At 39.2% G+C, this 19838-nt stretch overlaps 1 protein-coding gene across 1 annotated transcript in view; it reads right to left on the minus strand.

Annotated features, from left to right (window-relative positions):
* LOC125961282 (netrin receptor DCC-like) overlaps positions 1 to 19838 on the minus strand; it is a 292487-nt gene that overhangs the window by 185304 nt on the left and 87345 nt on the right. The window contains exon 3 of the mRNA XM_049698140.1: positions 7638 to 7794. Coding sequence (XP_049554097.1) covers positions 7638 to 7794 — 157 coding nt within the window. The remainder of the gene's footprint in view (positions 1 to 7637; positions 7795 to 19838) is intronic.

Here is a 19838-nt window from a genome sequence, read left to right on the forward strand (position 1 = left end):
ACTTGGATACGGAATTATAAATAAGATCTAGTCTCAATCATTGGGAGAGAAACACACATGTACTCAAACTAACACAAAACCAGATACAAGGTGCCACATGCTACAATAGGGATGTAATCAAAGTGAAAGGGGAGGATAAAGGAGAAACTGATGACTTCTGACCTGGAGGACCATGTAGAGTTTCACATGGTGATTGACATTTCAGTTGGAGCTTCAATTCAACAACTATTCTGTGAGTGTTTACTCTGGGTTATGTATTGCTCTAGGTGCTGAGAATAGCTCAATGAATAAAAGTGATAAAAATATCCTTGCCCACATAATGCTTATATTCTGGTGGCGAGAAAGGGGATTCAGGAAACAATAACTAAAATGTAATAATGCAGTGGTGAAAAATAAGAATAAAAAAGGACGCTGGGAATGCTAGCAGTCAGGTAAAACCTCCAAGAGAAAGTACCATTTCTGCAAAGACTTAATGAAAGTTAGAGAATGATCCATGTGGATGTCTGAGGGAAGGAACATTCTAGGCAGACTGAAGAACTAGTACAAAGGTCTTGAGGGAAAAGGATTCTTGGTATATATAGGAAATACAGAGAAGCCAGTGAGACTGGAGAGGAGTGAGCAAATAAGAAAACAGTAAACACGGTAAGTGATGAAGTTGGGAAGGTGAAAAGGGGTCAGATCAGGAAGGATTTCTGATTATTCTCTGAATGAGACAGGAAGTCATTGGAGGGTTTTGAAGATGAGAATTGACACAATCTAACTTGTGTTAACTCCAGGTTAACTCCAGCTGGTATGGTAAGAATAGACTTGAGAGGTTATAGCAATAGTTCACATGAGACCTGATCGTAGTAAAAAAGAGGTAAGAAGTGGTAGGATTCCATCTATGTTTTATTTTCATTTATTTATTCGACTTCTTTTTTATTATGGAAAATTTTGAGCAATACAAAATTAGACGGAATGATAGGATGAACCACTTTATTCCCATCACTCAGCTCAAATAAATCACAAAAGCCAGTCTTTTAGTATTATTTTGTAGCAAATATCAGGTATCCTATTGTATCAAGGATTCAGGAGATATTCTGACAGTACTGCCAAGATTTGATGGTGGATTTGATATAGAGTGTGAGAAAAAAAGAGGACCTAACGATGACTCCAAGGACTTTGGCCTGAGTAATGAGAAATATGCAGATGACACTGAGATGCAGGAACCTCTGGAATGAGAAAGTTTTGGAAAGGGTTTGAGGCTGAAGGAAAATGGGTATTTAGTTTTGTTTTTAAGTTTTAGATGCTCATGATAAATCAAAGTTGAGAAACCAAGCAGGAATTTGGATATATGATTCAGAATTGCAGGTAAAACGTCAGGGCCAGATATACAAATCTGGAAGACATCAACATAGTGACAGAATATAAAGTCACAAACTGGATGAAGCAAGATTTCCAAAGCCGGAGTCCTAGGGCAATTCAGTACAGGTCAGGGAGATTAGGAGTAAAAGAGCCTAAAAATGAGTGGCCAGAGGGACTGGAATAGAACCAGGAGAATGTACGTAATAGAATCCAAGGGAGGAGTATGTTTCATGAAAGGGAAAGTGATCGAATGTGACAAAATTTGCTAATTATCCAAGTAATGAGAGGACCAGGAATTGACTACTGGGTTTAGCAACATGGATGTCACCTGGTAAACCTCGATAAGAACAGTTTCAGTGAAATACTAGGGACAGAATCATAACTGGAATATGAGGTAAGGTACTGGAGTGAAGTTAGACAGCTCAAGGTATGTTGCTATAAAAGGGAATAGAATGAAGTGATAGGAAGAGAGGGATGATTCGTTGAGATGGAAAATACAAATACATGCTTGTATGCTGATGGGCATGATACCCCGAGGTGGGAAACGTTGATGAGGAGGAGAAACACTGGGCTGAAGCTTTGTTCTTTGGTTTTCAAGAAAGGATGGGAGGGCTTCCCTGGTGGCGCAGTGGTTGGGAGTCCACCTGCTGATGCAGGAGACGCGGGTTCGTGCCCTGGTCCGGGAAGATCCCACATGCCGCAGAGCGGCTGGGTCTGTGAGCCATGGCCGTTGAGCCTGCGCATCCGGAGCCTGTGCTCCGCAACAGGAGAGGCCACAACAGTGAGAGGTCCGCGTACCGCAAAAAAAAAAAGGATGGGATCTAGTGCATAAGTGAATGTTTGGCCCTGTTAAGAGCATGGGCAGTTCTTTTATAGCACTTTGAGGAAAGACAGATTAGATGCTTAAAGACCCACTTAGGTAAATCAGACATGGAAGCTGGTACAACTTTTATTGTGATTGCTACTATTTTCCAGGAGATTAGAAGCAAGGTCAATTAAGAGTGAGGGAAAGAGGGAAGGTGTTGGAGATTTGAGAAGAGAGGAAAAGGTAGGAAATATCATTAGGATCGTGTGTGAGAGAGGCTGACTGCTACGTGCGATGCAACCCCCAATACCATGAAGAGGCAACTTCAGATAAGTAGTTATGAATTTCAAGACTAGTCAGCAAAGCTACATATTTTCTTCCACGTATATTCAGCTACAAGAGTGCAAGAAAAGGTAGGTAGAAAATTACAGTTCCTTGAGTTGATTTTGGCCAAGAAGTTAATATTAAATGAGACAGTAACAAGCAAAACATTGCTGTATGTCAGTCTTTATAATAATTGGCCATGGGGTTTTAGCTGTTTAACAAATGAAGGAAAACATGAAGGATGAGGGACAATGGAAATGCCATAGAATCAATGAATTGTAGGTCCCCATGGAATCAGAGTCTTAAACGGAAGGTAGGAAAATGAGAGACTGAGATGAAAGTATGAGGTTTGAAATCGAGATCATGGAGAGGCTGCAGAGAGTGGTGTTGACAAGGACCATGGTATGACCACAGGAATAACTGTCCAAGAGGGTATGGGGGAAGGATGCATGGGCTTGAAAGGTAAGGAAGATATCAATAGATGAGTAAAGGATAAAATGGTTTTATTAGCAGGAAACAGTGAGCAGCTTTGAAAATAAATGGTTCATATAAAAAAAATGGACTCATTGTTGTTAATTATTACTGTTACCACCATTACCTTTGGGCCTTATTTTCAGCCTCTCTTCCATACTGTCTTTGAACTCACACTATTCTGAGACCCTCTGCCTTTGTGCAGTGACTGCCTTGGATGCTTTACTTGAATTCTTTCAATTAGTTCTCACAGCAATTCCGACAGGTAGCATTCATCTTCCCTTTGTCCACCACAGCAGAGAGATGTTCTTCCTGGTTTTTACATACTTAAATACACAAAATTCACATGTCTGATAAAATAGTAGTACCATTTCCAAACCCAGCCATTTGGACTTAAGTGATATATTTTTTTTTTTTTTTTTTTTTTGGTAGGCGGGCCTCTCACTGTTGTGGCCTCTCCCGTTGCGGAGCACAGGCTCCGGATGCGCAGGCTCAGTGGCCATGGCTCACGGGCCCAGCAGCTCCGTGGCATGTGGGATCTTCCTGGACTAGGGCACGAACCCGTGTCCCCTGCATCGGCAGACAGACTCCCAACCACTGCGCCACCAGGGAAGCCCAAGTGGTATATTTTTAATCTTCATAGGTTATAGGAATCACACTCTACCTATATATAGATTGGAGATAGACTTCCATTCAAGGGAGTTTGGTAGTTATTGTGTGCATGTCTTTACATAGAAATTTTATCATATTTAAATTTGAAACACTTTCACATTTTTAAGCAGTGAAGTCAGTGATCCAAACTGTATTTCAAAAAGATAGCTCGAGGAACTTCCCTGGTGGTCCAGTGGTAAAGAATCCGTCTTCCAATGCAGGGGACGTGGGTTCGATCCCTGGTCAGAGAACTAGGATTCCACATGCTGCAAGGCAACTAAGCCCGTGCACCACAACTACTCAGCTCACGCGCCTCAACTAGAGAGTCCGCGTGCTGCAACTAAGACCCGACGCAGACAAAAATAAATTAAATAAATAAATAAATAATACATTTTTTTAAAAAAAGGAGACTTTAAAAAAAAAAAAGATAGCTCGAGACAGTGAGGAGGATGGATTAGAGGGTGAGAAGCTATTGTCAGAGATCAGGTAAGTGATGGTGGAGATGACAGAATACAGGGGCCATGGCTGAGCCGTGGCCAAGGTAGATCTGCCAGGACCTGATGACTAATGGCAGTGCTAACATTCAGGGAGGAATAAAATATGACCTGGGGTTTGCTACTTGGTCAACAGGATGGAAGGTACTAACATAAACCAAGAAATGTAAAGAAAAAGATATTTAAGGAGGAGACAGTGAGTATGGTTTTGGGCAGGGTGAATTTAAGGTGCCTCCAGGAAATCCATGTGGATACATGAAGACAAGGGGGCAAGAATCCTTACCTGTTTTCACAGCTGCACGCAAAGAACTTAGGAGACTTCTCATAAGGACACAGAGTTAAACAGTGGTAGAGATTCCACTAAAACAAATGCCTGCTTCCTCAGGTAATGAACGATCTTAGGGAACATATGTATATTTCTTTCCTTTCATTTTAAAGTCAGGTCAAATTGTAAAAGAAAACAGAAACTTAAAGATATACTTTGCTGCTGTGAACTGGAAAGAAAAGCATTTTGAGACGCAGCACGAGAGAAGCTGCAGTGTGCCATCCGATCATCACACTGCAGCATTTTGAGCTAAATACCACTCCAGCCAGCCCAAACTGCCCTGTGCCTTTCAAATCCTGAAGGGTTCTCCAGGTCATTACGTGTTTAAAGCACTCACAGGTTTGAGAGACTAGAAGCCTCACACTTGAATCCTGGCTCTGCCCCCCTCCCCGTCCCCATTGTTCTCAACAGGCACTGGAAAGCTTGTGACAGCCATCACATCTAGTCTCTTCTTCTCCAGAAGAACAAAGAGTGATAGTCAGGATCAGTGTGAGCTCAGCCTTGTCAACAACTAGGTCCCACCAGATTCATCCTCTCTCTGTGTCTCTCTCTCTCCTTCACTCTCTCTCTTTCTTTCTCCTTCTCCCTCTCTACTTCCCCTATGCCACCATTATCACCCCCACCAAATATTCTATATATGGAGATGCATAAAACAGGTCATATTTCTTTTGGCTGGAAAAACTTTACAGAAAATGAATGCTGCCCTCATTCAAGAATGAAAGAAGGGGACTTTCCTGGTGGCGCAGTGGTTAAGAATCTGCTTGCCAATGGAAGAGACATGGGTTCAAGCCCTGGTCTGGGAAGGTCCCACATGCTGCAGAGCAACTAAGCCCATGTGCCACAACTACTGAACCTGTGCTCTAGAGCCTGTGAGCCATAACTACTGAGCCCGACTGCTGCAACTACCAAAGCCCGCACGCCTAGAGCCAATGCTCCACAACAAGAGAAGCCACCACAATGAGAACCCTGCACACCGCAACAAAGAGTAGCCCCTGCTCGCCGCAACTAGAGAAAACCCACACGCAGCAACAAAGACCCAACACAGCCAAAAATAAATAATAAAATAAAATAAATAATATTAAAATAAAGAAAGGATGAAAGAAGAAGCTGCCACATCCCAGGAACCCCTGTGTACCACTGGATGTCCACTTTAGACTGGTTGTATATAAGAGGAGGTTTAAAATGGAAGAAAAGATGTGAAACTTGGAACTCAGCCAAGTCAACAGATGGCTATTTTGTAAAGATCCTAGTTGCCTTATCAAAACCCTCATCTACTGAAGGACATAATGATGCTGTTCCCTCCCCGTGTGAGAGGCGTAGGTAGGTCTGCTGAGTACATTTGAAAATAGGTGTTCTTCTCTACAGAATCTTGGGATTTAGCAATATATTGTTTCTCTAAAGCAAATTCAGCTTTCACACGCTGATCTCTTTTATCACCTTTAATTGGCAACATAAAAAAAACCCAAAAGTTGATGAGGAGAGAAACTTACAAAATGCTTAAAAAACAGAATGGAAAGGTCCATTAAGAAAGCTTCCTATAGCTTTCTGATTCCTTCTAAGTGAGATGTTTACAGAGTGGCTTTATGCTTTAATCTTACCAATCACATGGGCATTTGATAAATATTACAAAATTCCATTTCAAGCAGTATGGCAAACTAGATAGTATGTGAAAAACCCTTCTGTTACAGCACGCCTAAAATGCTGCCAAAATTGTTCAAAATCTCTTTTATTAAAAAAAAAAATTATCCAGGAACTTGCTGGCAGCAAAGTAAGAGAATTATCACAGTGGGAAAGCTGACTTGCGGGGCCGGTGTTTAACTGAGAGTATTTGCCTTTCAAGAGAAGTCTGGAGCTAGTAGCTTTAGAAACTAACAGGAGAAGAGAACAAGAAACAAATCTGCAGGTGAAGTTGGGTACAAGGTCTGACTGGAGAACCTTGCATACAGCCAGGATCCTGAAAGACCAAACTTCAGTGGATGAACTAGAAAGTGAAATTAGCCTCATGAGAGAATTGGTGAATACATGCCAGTCTCAGTCTTAGCTCAGTTGGAACAACAAAAACGTCTCTAAAAATTGCTTACCACAAGTCTGCATTTATTTATTTAAGTTGATATGTTAAAAATGGCAGAAAAACAAATGTTATCACACAATGGATTTTCTGATAACTGATAAAATATCAGTATGAGACCTGTATGGACCAAATATACCTTAGTGAAAATTTGGTTTAATGTGGTCTCGTTTTGGTAAAGCAAATCCTTCCCTGAGAATGTACTTTAAACCTTGGCCTCAAAAATTCCCTCAGATAAATTTCTAAGGACTAGATTTAACAATCAAGAATCACTCAAACATGGGAAGAAGTAATCCCCCATGAGGAAGAGTCAGCAGAAACACAAAGACTGCAGATATGAGAGTGATCAAATACAGAATATAAAATAAGTGTAATATATTTAATTAAATGGGTGTCATACAGTTTATTCTTATAGATTAGTACTAACCAATAACTATCATAGACTTACAAATCAAACTTCAAAGCCTTAAAACAGTGAAACATCTTAAAGAAAAAATGATGAGAAAAAACCCAAAAAAAACAAAAAACAACAGTAGATTGTAATCTTGAAACGAGACGCATACAGCTCACTTTTACCTAGACAATAATGATATTAAGAACTTTTAGCAAATACTAGATACTCTTAAATAACCTTTGTAAATGCAAGCTAATTTAATCCTAACAAAAACCTTCAAGGTAAGTACTATTATTTCCTCTTTATTAAAGAGTGAAGTAAGGTTTAGAAAAGTTATGTCATTTTCTTGAGATCACATGATGTCAGTGACAGAGCTGAGTTTGCACCCTGCCACACTGGTTCTCCCACACTTGGTTCTATCAATACACAGCCCAATTCTGTTCTCTGCTTACCACTTTGAAACTCAAGGAAATTAAAAAAACAAACAAAAAACCCTGATATCATATATTTACATGCTTTTCTGTTTTTCAAGGAAGTTTTCTATAAATGATTGAATTTGATTCTGTACATAATCCTGCCTTAAAAAAAACCCACACAGGCAACAGAGACATGTTATCTCCACCGAGTAATGAGTGAAGGGCACAGAGGAGAGATTTCCCACAGTCTCCAAAGTTCCTGCTCAAGACCTCCCGCTGCCATCACGCCACAGTCTACATTTAAAGACCTGGTGGATTAGGCTGAATTTCATTGGTAGTACCTACCTGTTGTCACCTTCTCTGGAGTAAAAAACCGTGAAGGCTTGAATGTTCCCTTTTGCTTCTGCGGGCGGGCGCCAGCTGAGACGGACAAACCGACTGGAAACCAGGACAGGGACCACGTCTCTGGGAGCAGAAGGGAGGATGCTGGAGCTCGGGATAGCTAAGGAGGAAGGAGAGGAGGCTGTCAGAGGTGTTGGGACATGGGTAAGAAATGCATAGGAAGGCAAAGAAGACCCGTTAGCAAACATAGAATGGTACCTTCCCATAGATTCTAAAGGAAGGAACAAAAGAGGAAGAAAAGAAACAGTAAGTGGAATCAAAGGTATTAGAGTGTATATGTTAATCCCAAACTCCTAATTTATCCCTCCTCCACCCCTACTATATATAAAATAGATAACCAACAAGGACCTACTGTATAGCATGGAGAACTATACTCAATATTTTGTAATAACCTATATGAGAAAAGAATCTGAAAAAGAATATATATATAGATATCTATATCTATCTATATATATATATCTGAATCAGTTTGTTGTACATCTGAAACTAACACAACATTGTAAACCAACTACACTTCAATTAAAAAAAACATGGGGACTTCCCTGGTGGCGTAGTGGATAAGAATCTGCCTGCCAATGCAGGGGACACAGGTTTGATCCCTGGTCCGGGAAGATCCCGCATACCGCAGAGCAACTAAACCCGTGTGCCACAACTACTGAGCCTGTGCTCTAGAGCCCACGAGCCACAACTACTGAAGCCCACATTCCTAGAACTCGTGCTCCGCAACGAGAAGCCACCGCAATGAGAAGCCCGTGCACCGCAACGAAGAGTAGCCCCCGCTCACCACAACGAGAGAAAGCCCGTGTGCAGCAATGAAGACCCAACACAGCCATAAATAGATAAATATATTTTTTTAGAAAAAGCTTTTAAAAAAAAATTTGTCAGAGTAGCACGAATCTAAAGACATTGATATAAAACGTTGGCTAGGGTATAGCACCTTCATGCTATCAGCTGAAGTTTGTAAGAGTACAATCTTTTTTAGAAGTCAATTTGGCAAAATACTTTAAAATGAAAAATATTCATACCATTTGACCAAACATTCTCAGGCCTGTAAATTTATCACTTCAAAAATAGCAAATACCCCCTTTATCAATGAATCCATGTTAAAATCACAGATAGCATGTTTTCTCAAAATGTAATACCTATACATCTCACCACTTTAAAGAAAATGGGATCCTTTCAATTTTTTGTTTTTTAAACAAAAGATTTTTTTAAAACAAAATGTGAACAATGATGGCTTGGAAAAATCTTTTGAGAATTTTCAAGAAGTTAGGTAAGTTTTCAAAGAACAGGAAAGAAACTCTCAAATCCTCTTCCGCCAAGAGCACTCTGCTTATAGACGGCACCACATCAAAAATGAGTTGGTTTCTCCACCCATTCAGGGGCTGCCAACAAGGAGGGTGATGGGGCTCCACACAGATGCTTTTTGCTCCAGGCTTCCGAAGTGTCTTCTCACAGAGCTAGTCTAGACTCGATTTATCAGACAAAGCTCAGGAGACAATCATGGACTCCTTACCTCAATTTCAACAGTCGTTATATAAAAAGGAAGGGACACATTTTTAACAAAGGAATGGCTTCTTACTTTATACAAGAGAAATCATTTTGTTCTTACTAATCCTTCATGCTTTCTCTCAACGGTAACTTGTCATCACATAAGGTCTCAATAAAGAACCAATCAGGACTTCTTTTCTTTGCTCTTGGAGCCCTAATCTCCAGTCTGGCCCTAATCTCCTGGGCCCATTACTGTTGTCATGGTTACAGCTTCTTTATCTATTGTCATGGAGAAGAAGAGGAGAATTTGCCACAGTATAACATAGTTTTTTGGTTTTTCTTTTAAATATATTTTATCATAGCAACATCCGGAAAAGGAGGTGATTTCTTAAGATAATGTAAATCCAAAGAATGGATAGTTTTGAAACTCAAAACCAATAATAATATTTTTGTGATGTCATCGCAAAATCATTGATAACAATTACAATATTGGGTTAATTTTTCTGTAGAGCTACATTCCCTCTAGATACCAGAGACGCTTTCTTTCTGTTGGATTTTTAATATACAGTGTTTATGGACATTAATTTTTCTCTGAGCTTATTAACAATGCCTGACCTCCAATCCCTGTGAGACATATGAAAGATGATAAGACATATTCATAAAAACACAAAAATATTTAATTTGCATTAAACATCATACAATCAACCCTGTTCTCCCCATGTCTATTTGTATTTTATAGAACTAAAATACTATAAATGTAGCCAGCAGATCAGCCAGATGCTTTATTTATTGCATCTTTTCATTAGCTGGCAGATTTGATAAAAATAAAATATAAACAGAGAACATTAGTGAAATGATAGGATCATCTAACTGTGCTAAGGCCAAACATCTATGTCTTTTCTTTTTGGACTTTTTTCTTGTTGTTATTCCTTTGACACCAAACTCTAGCTTTTAATTGTCTAAATGGAGAAGTAGATAACATTTAAATTGTAGTTTGGAGTTTTTAGAGTTCACAAAGTAATTTCACAAGCTTACTGAAAAAAGCTTGGCTGTATATGGTTGAAAATGACAAAGACTAACATTTTTTTTCTAAAGTTCCACATTATTTTCAAAATTCAAAGAATCATGGCGTTTGAGCTAGTGTATTATGAATTTTAATAAATCTAAGAAATGTGGACTAAAAAACATAGTGATTTGAAACCATTTTTCAATTTTGGTTAGCATGAGATAGCAATGAATGAACTATACAATATCTCATTAAACCTAAATATTTACATGAAATAACTTACTGGATTAGTATCTAAAAACAAGTAACCATTATTTATTGAATGTCTATAATCTCCTATGGTTATTCTTGAAGTGAAGAATTAATTATTTTAAAACCATGAATTTTTTCTTGGGAGAGCCTGGAACTAATTTGAAGACATACGGTATATGTATGTAAGACAATTACAAAGTTTGAGACAGTCTCTTACTTACAAATGTGTCCCGTCCTAAGTGTTTTGGCAGGATGGTTGTTTAGAAATCAGAACACACTTTCTCACTAAACCATTTCTATTCTGTTCCCAGAAACCTATTTAATTCATCATTTTATAAACTATCCATAGTAAGAGTGCTATGGAGTTGGATCATACATGTATGAATTTTCTTTGGTAAATCAATGCATGTAACCAATAATTAATCCATTCAATATTCATGGATGGATGAGGACATGTAAGGCAAGGTGTGAAGGCCTGTTTTAATCCTTTCCCAATTCCAGGGAGGAAGGCCAGCTCGGGAATTCTCCCTACTCCTGCTTCACCCTCAAGGACCTATCTCCTCCCACCTCCAACATGGCTCCTCCCATCCCAGTCTACTGTCTCAGTTGTCTTGGGCAGTGTTAAGCCTGATAAAGGATCCAGTTGAAGGTCTCTGGGGTTGAGAAGCTAGTCTTGAGGAGTTTCGAAAGGCTTCAGTTGCAGGCCTGGTTCCTTGCTACCTCTCAGCTCTCCAAGCTGAACTTGCTGGGTTCCATGAGAACCTCATGCTTTTACCTCTGCTACTTCCATGTGCTGAACCTGAGCTGGATGGAATTCCTCCCTCCAACTGCTTTGGTGCTCTGACCTGGGCTTCTTGAGTTCAGCCTAGGAGTCACCTCACTGATCCCCATCCTGGCTTAGGTGCCTCTGCTGAGCTTTCACACAAGAAGAATAAGCATCCCCTCAGGACATGTCCTACACTGCACTGCTGTGGTCTAGTCACTTTTTTGTATCCTATCCCAAAGGATATGCTTGGTAAGAGTAGGTACCAAGTCTAAACCGTTCACCACAGTTTAATCCCCAAATCTAGTGCACTGTATTTAGTCACATCCTAGGCATCCAATGCATTCTTGCAGTTGTTAGCTAAATAAAAGGCTTTGCAAACTTGTGAAATTATGATGTTTAGACTTTGATTAGAAAATTTCATTTTGCCACCATGAAAAATGGGTATTTGAGATTAGGTACTGGAAGGGGACTGAGCTATCACTGCAAGCTGGTTATGCTAATCATTATTACTCTGCTAATAAATTACAAAGTGGAGTGAAAAACTGAACTCAGAGGGAGGTTTCCAGGGAATGTAGGCTAGTGGTAAGAATATTTCATTTTGGATCAAATAGGGGAAAATGTTTCCGAAATCCAACTATGTACCAAACAATGTAAAACATGCATTCACATAGGAATGTTTCTAAGAGCAATAACATTTTATTAAGGAGCAGAAAAGAAGCCTGGAAAACTGCTTTGGCCTGACCTGTGCAGCCCTGACCTGGGGATCTGTTATAAGAAGTCCGATGCTTATCCCAGGACCACACATCAAAGAGAATTGCAAGGCTAAGGCAGTATGCTACGAAAAATTACCTATGGCCACACAAAGAGATAAGAAGAAAAACAAATTCTGGAAAGTATTATCATTTTAGCAGAGATAATTACATCTCTCAGAGTTTAAAGTCTTTTCAAAAGACAAAATGAGAAGAAAAAAATAATATCTGGAGAACTGGTCAACCATCACATGTGTGAATGAATGTGCTTACAATCTGTACATTGTATATATGTAAACGCATATGTTGTATGCTTTTAATGCTTTCTTTATTTTCACTTCATTTAGGGAAATACCTTTTAAACAGTTTATCCAAAATGGAGCAAGAGTCACAAGCAGTTTGTGGAGGTGGTTAATCTATCAGTTACGTAAACAAATGGTTCTGACTAGAAAACTGCAATTAAATAGACATGATGTTGGATCCCTGCTCTGATACTCTGTGACTATGTGACAGGAGAAGTTATTTAGCTTCTTTGAAGATTATTTTCCATGTTTCTTTATTTATTTATTTTTGCGGTACGCGGGCCTCTCACTGTTGCGGCCTCTCCCGTTGCGGAGCACAGGCTCCGGACGCGCAGGCTCAGCGGCCATGGCTCACGGGCCCAGCTGCTCCGCGGCATGTGGGATCTTCCTGGACCAGGGCACGAACCCGCGTCCCCTGCATCGGCAGGTGGACTCCCAACCACTGCGCCACCAGGGAATCCTTATTTTCCATGTTTAAAAACTGATCCAAAATCTTTAACATGCAGGGTTGAGTGATGATGAGAGATGGACTTCAAGGGCTGCTCACACTCCCTAGTGTATGATTTGTACTCAGTAAATGGTATTTTTTATTTCTCTATCTTTAGATCCAGGGAGCAAAAAGTCTGTTTTTGCTGGCCCAATGTCAAGTTGTCAGGCTGGAAATCCAGACACCCTACTGGAAAGGCTTTAAGAAGGATTTGGGCTCTGATAGGTCAAGTGAGTTGGGGAAAAGAATGCTTCCTATATCCAAGGACAGGACTTGGTCCCCTCCATCTCTGTGCCTATTTCCCTTAACAGGTAGCAGAGAAAAATTCATCCTTTGTTTTCCCTTTTTATCATCGCACATGCCTCCTCCTACAAGAGTTTACTTCATTTCAGGTCTTCTTTCCTTCTCTGTATTTTCTTACTAATCACTGTAGCCTTTCCATCTGTCACTATTCCAGGGCTTTACGAGGCCATCTTTAATCATCTCTCCCATCAATGTCTCTCCCTGGCATCTTTCACCAACTGCAGGAGAGCTACACTTCTACCCAATCCCCAGCTCCCTTTGCTTCCATCCTTTCCCTTGAGTTTACATCACTGAATTCCTAGTCATTGTTTATCCCTTCTCCATGCCCAGCGACCCCAAAAGTGCCGTTTCAATCATTCCCCTGTCACCAGAGCTTCCTCTAGGGATAAAGACTGACAAGTGACACCTCTCCTCCCATCTCTCATGTGCTTTTATGATCATTCACCTCAACCCAACCATATGGTGCTTTGTCCCGACTGCCATGAAATCCTCTTCTCCAACCATGGAGAACATCTAAAGAACACAAACCTCTAAAGCTACAAATCAACATGGCAGGATTTAAGAAGCGGTGCTTTTCCATGCAATTTCCTTTGGTAATAAGACACCACCAATGTAAAATAGCTGACAGTCTGTGTTGTTAAGGAAAAAAAAAGAATTGACTCAGTGCTAGAGCATTTTAATATTTTTTTGTTGTTGTTGTTAAGTAACTGAATTCTTCCAGTAAGAAATTCAAGAAAAAGTAAGTTGAAGATAATGCAGATTACGTAAGAAGAACTAAAGGTTTAAGCTACTCTCTTTAGTAGCGTAGGTACTTTTAACAACTGCTTTTACTATTTCAGAATAACAAGTGACAAAAGAAAAACAAACCTCCAATTTGATGGTTCAGTGAGTTCTACTAATGGCAAACTTCCAACTTGGTCCATGGGATTTAAAATTTATTTATTTTCTTTATTTATTTTTGGCTTCATTGGGTCTTCGTAGCTGCGCACGGGCTTTCTCTAGTTGCAGTGAGCAGGGGCTACTCTTTGTTGCAGTGCACAGGCTTCTCACTGTGGTGGCTTTTCATCGTGGAGCACAGGCTCTAGGTGCGCGGGCTTCAGTAGTTGTGGCGCATGGGCTCAGTAGTTGTGGCTCGCAGGCTCTGGAGCACAGGCTCAGTAGTTGTGGCGCATGGGCTTAGTTGCTCCGTGGCATGTGGGATCTTCCCGGACCAGGGCTCAAACCCATGTCCCCTGCATTGGCAGGCAGATTCTTGACCACTGAGCCACCAGGGAAGCCCCAGTCCATGGGATTTAAAATAGATTTCTATATTATTTATTTAAGGGTACTGTGTAAGTATAGCCGTGGAAATGCTCATTGCCAGGATGGGCTGCTTTCAATGTTCTGAAGTGTCTTTGAGAGTCATAATTTCAGACTGACAGGTTCACCAAATGCCATGTCATCTACGGACAGGATGAGAATGAGTGTGAGGAGACTGAAGGCTGGGGGCACTGGCAAGATGTGGAGGTTTATTGAGAATCTGTGTGCCATACACTTGACTCTAACCCCTAGCTATTCACCCTTAAATTTTATAGCTACCAAAACAAATTAAAGGGAAATAAAAATAAAATGAATAAAGGAGGATATAAAGCAAAGATAAATTATTACTTATTTCGATTAAGTTTAAACAAGCAGAACATTATATCACTGCTATAAAGCCACCACAAAACAACAGGGGGCAGAGAATGTGTATGAATGATGTTTCCTTAGATCCCTGTTTCTTTTTGAATGTGTCCTTCTAAGCCTATATACAGCTGAGAGAGACAGACAGACCAATTCTATTACAGTCCCCTCTCTGGGAAGTAAGATGGTGAGCATGGAGAATTTGCAACCACAGCTGAGTGCTTACTCATGTAAGCTCATCCTGTCTCTTTTTTAATATACCGCAGCGAGGGAAATGATAGTAAAACTGTAAACCATAAAAGAGGCTTACTGGCCTGAACCTAGCATTCATTCTTCAAATCTATTAAGTAGGCGAACAAAAGGAATAACTACCAGAGATGATTGATTAAGTAATAAAAACACATTAGATAATCTTAAATTGTGGATGTGCATCAAATGCCAGTATTCTCCTTGGTCACTCTAAATAGAACAATATTAATTCCTACAGAAAAGATGGATCTTTTAAAAAGTCTTGGTAGATTTTTTTTTAATCATTCAATATGTTGATTTGCCTAAAGACCCATATCAATTTGAATTATGGCAGGTAAAATTATCCAATAATTCAAAATATAACATAAGGCATGTGAAATTCTGAAATATAAGATACAGGTGTTCATCCACCATAACAGAGGTATCTATTTTAAGTTTGACTCCTGGTTGCTACTCTAGCTAAAGCAAAATATGTGCTTGGCCTGTGTTCACACGTTCATCAGCATCAAGTAAGAGGTATGAGGGATGAGATTTTTTTTTCTGAAGTAAAGTAAGAATCCTGGGATTGCAGTTAGGAGACAGCCTATATTCTCCATGAGTTAGTAGCTGGGCAATTAGTTTCTAGGGTGCAGATGGGTTAATCCTTAAGGTTGCTACTACTAAGGTTCTATCATGTTAGGAAGCAACAATAACTTCCATCTCTGTCTCTTTTTTCTGTTCTTTTTTCTATTTTTTTATTTCTCTCTTTTTTTCCCTTCTTCCTTTTGAAAGTGACTCATCCAAATCTGAGACAGAATTTGGAACCCAATGGCAGCCTAACTATCTAGTTCAGGGGTGAGAGCTGGGTTTAAAGAAAACATGATATGGAAAAAGTTTAGAATTAGAGTCACTATTGATTATGGGAGGCTCAAAACAGTGGAATTCTGTGCCAGGGTCACTACTGATAACATGACCTCATTATACTGCCTTCTGTCTCTGAATTTTTCCCAGTGTCAAAATGTTGCATGAACATCCCTCTTCTTCAATACGACCATGAAGACACAAAATATAGCAGATGATGCACATAAAGTACTTTGAGTTCAGTTAAAGACAGCCTAAAAATAAAGAGGAAAACAAGTGGCACCAGCCCCTGCTGTGACTATTTACCACCTTAATAAACATAAGCATTTTCCACATTAAGCTAAAACATAGACTGTTCTGCAGAGGAAGGCTCAATAATCTTAGGAATGAAATTTACACTAGAAAGATCTATAAATCTGTACCTCAAGAGGCAGATCTGAGAGTGAGAGTCTAAGGGCTTACTGGAGTCAAACAGGGCACATTGACTTACTTTCTGTGTGATACTGGATGAGATGCTAAAAGTTTCTGTGCACTACTGCAAAGACAGTCAGAAAGAAGAATAAGCCAGAATACCAGAATAGAGTGTCCAGAAATAAATGTAAAAAAAAAAAAAAAAAACATCGGAAAGCTGCTCAAGAAAAAACAGAGGGGAATACATTCTGCTATTCAAGTGGGGAGGCAGTTCTCAGAATATGACAAAAATAGAACCCATGAAGAAAAATCTTGATAAATATGACTGTATTGAAACCAAAACTTTTGTATGGTAAAGCATAATAAATGACATTGAAATATGAATTAGAAACTGGGACAATATTTTTAATAATATTGAAAAGGATTGACTTGCCTAATATGCAAACAGCTGTCACAAATCAATTGAACTAACCAAGAAGCCAATAAGTAAGAGAATTAGAAAAGATGGGCAAGTAGTATCAGTATATAACTTTTATTTCAATATATTTTAAAATTCCAAGATCCCAAATAGCCAAAGCAATCTTGAGAAAGAAATATGGAGCTGGAGAAATCAGGCTCCCTGACTTCAGACTATACTAAAAAGCTACAGTAATCAAGACAGTATGGTACTGGCACAAAAACAGAAATATAGATCAAAGGAACAGGAAAGAAAGCTCAGCGACAACCCATGCACATATGGTCACCTTATCTTTGATAAAGGAGGTAAGACTATACAATGGAGAAAAGATAGTCTCTTCAGGAAGTGATGCTGGGAAAACTGGACAGCTACAAGTAAAAGAATGAAATTTTTAGAACACTCCCTAATACCATACACAAAAATAAACTCAAAATGGATTAAAGACCTAAATGTGAGGCCAGGCACTATAAAACTCTTAGAGGAAAACATAGGCAGAATGCTCTATGACATAAATCACAGCAAGATCCTTTTTGACCCAGCTTCTAGAGAAATGGAAATAAAAAAATATATAAACAAATGGGACCTAATGAAACTTCAAAGCTGTAGCACAGCAAAGGAAACAAGACGAAAAGACAACTCTCAGAATGGGAGAAAATATTTGCAAACGAAGCAACTGACAAAGGATTAATCTCCAAAATATACAAGCAGCTCAGGCATCTCAATATCAAAAAAACAAATAACCCAATCCAAAAATGGGCAGAAGACCTCAATAGACATTTCTCCAAAGAAGCTATACAGATTTCCAACAAACGCATGAAAGGATGCTCAACATCACCAATCATTAGACAAATGCAAATCAAAACTATAATGAGGTATCACCTCACACAAGTCAGAATGGCCATCAACAAAAAAACAATAAATGCTGGAGAGGGTACGGAGAAAAGGGAACCCTCTTGCACTGTTGGTGGGAATGTAAATTGATACGGCCACTATGGAGAACAGTACGGAGGTTCCTTAAAAAACTAAAAATCGAACTACCATATGACCCAGCAATCCCACTACTGGGCACATACCCAAAGAAAACCATATTTCAAAAAGAGTCATGTACCCCAATGTTCACTGAAGCTCTATTTACAATAGCCAGGACATGGAAGCAACCTAAGTGTCCATCGACAGATGAATGGATAAAGAAGATGTGGCACATATATACAATGGAATACTACTCAGCCATAAAAAGAAATGAAATTGAGCTATTTGTAGTGAGATGGATGGACCCAGAGTCTGTCATACAGAATGAAGTAAGTCACAAAGAAAAAAACAAATATTATGTTAACACATATATATGGAATCTAAAAAGAAAAAAAGGTTCTGAAGAACCTAGGAGCAGGACAGGATAAAGACACAGATGTAGAGAATGGACTTGAGGACACCAGGAGGGGGAAGGGTAAGCTGGGATGAAGTGAGAGAGTGGCATGGACATATATACACTACCAAATGTAAAATAGATAGCGAGTGGGAAGGAGCTTCACAGCACAGGGAGATCAGCTCGGTGCTTTGTGTCCACCTACAGGGGTGGGATAGGGAGGGGGGTAGGGAGACGCAAGAGGGAGGAGATATGGGGATATATGCATACGTATACCTGATTCACTTTGTTTTAGAGCAGAAACTAACACACCACTGTAAAGCAATTATACTCCAATAAAGAAGTTAAAAAAAAAGAAAGAAAAAAAATTCCTATTATCTCCTCCACAGAGCAACTATTTTGTTTCTATTTTTTCAATTTTTATTGAAGTATAGTTGATTTACAATGCTGTTTTACTTTCAGGTGTACAGTGAAGTGATTCAGTTATATATATATATATGTGTGTGTGTGTGTGTGTATTCTTTTTCATTATAGGTTATTACAAGATATCGAATATAGTTCCCTGTGCTATACAGTAAGTCCTTGTTGTTTATTTTACTCCTAGCAATTATTAATTCCACCAGAAATAATTATTTCGATATAATGGATGTCATCATGAAAATACAAAGTACTCTAGCCTTCACCTTCAAGAATGCAAAAACTCATTAAGCTTCAAATGAGAAGGAAACCATCAATCTCACACTTTTGGTTATTTAAAGCTAAGAGTAAACGATATATTATATTCACAAGTAAATATTTTGACAGGGGAAAAAAATTAGTTGTACAGAGTTTAGAGCTCCATGCCACAGTTACTGAGACATTTCTAAATTACGAATATGTAGTTTGGAACTCTGTAGCTATTTTGTAATAAGAATGAAGAGGTGGTTATGAAAGTTCCCTCCATACTATAGTTGTGTCAGGACAGAGATTAAATCTACTTAAGTATGACCAGAAAATAAAACAAACCAAAACCAAGATGAAGTAGAGCGGAAGATGTCTTCTTTCCTCCCTGCAACACTGCTATGTCATAATTCAAATATGTAAATTCTCTCTTCTGGGGTCTAATTCTCTTGGGTAAAGATAAGAAATGGGAAATTTGGGGACTGTAAATGTTTTATTACTGAATTCTCTCTGAGCAATCATTTTGTGTTCTCAGAAGAGGAGGTACCCCTGCCCAGATAAAAGCACAAGGCTACACTGCCTTCTACACTAATTCTCTAGGTGTTAGAGATTTAACAGAGAATGTGATATAATTTTGCCAGATCGGAGTCACAGAGGTGATGGTAAACATTAAAAAGAGAGGCAGAGAGGCAAAAATGAGCTAGATTTAGTAACTTACTTCCAAAGAAAAGAGTATGCAAAGGAAAAATGCAAACTTCATGGTAAAACCCTGGCAAACTGACTTACTACGTAAGTTATCACACCCAGTGATGTCATGTAGCTGTCCCATAGACCTGATATTATGTGATAAAAGGGTATTTCACTTCTATGGTATTCGTTCAAAACCCATAACCCCAATCTAAATCATGAGGAAAGCTTCAAACAAACCAAGATCTGGAGATAGTGTACAGGATAACTAGCTAGTATCATTCAAGACAGTCAAGGTAAACAGCAGCAAAAAAGGAATCCATTATAGAAAAAGGAGACTGGGGAAACATGACAACTAAGTGTACATGGTATACTAGACTGGCTCTTGAGACAGAAAAGTAACATTAATGGAAAAGCTAACAAAATCCACATAAACTCTAGGCACAAGCCTCTTAGACA

The sequence above is a fragment of the Orcinus orca genome, chromosome 15 (assembly GCF_937001465.1).
Source record: "Orcinus orca chromosome 15, mOrcOrc1.1, whole genome shotgun sequence".
Classification (NCBI taxonomy): domain Eukaryota; kingdom Metazoa; phylum Chordata; class Mammalia; order Artiodactyla; family Delphinidae; genus Orcinus; species Orcinus orca.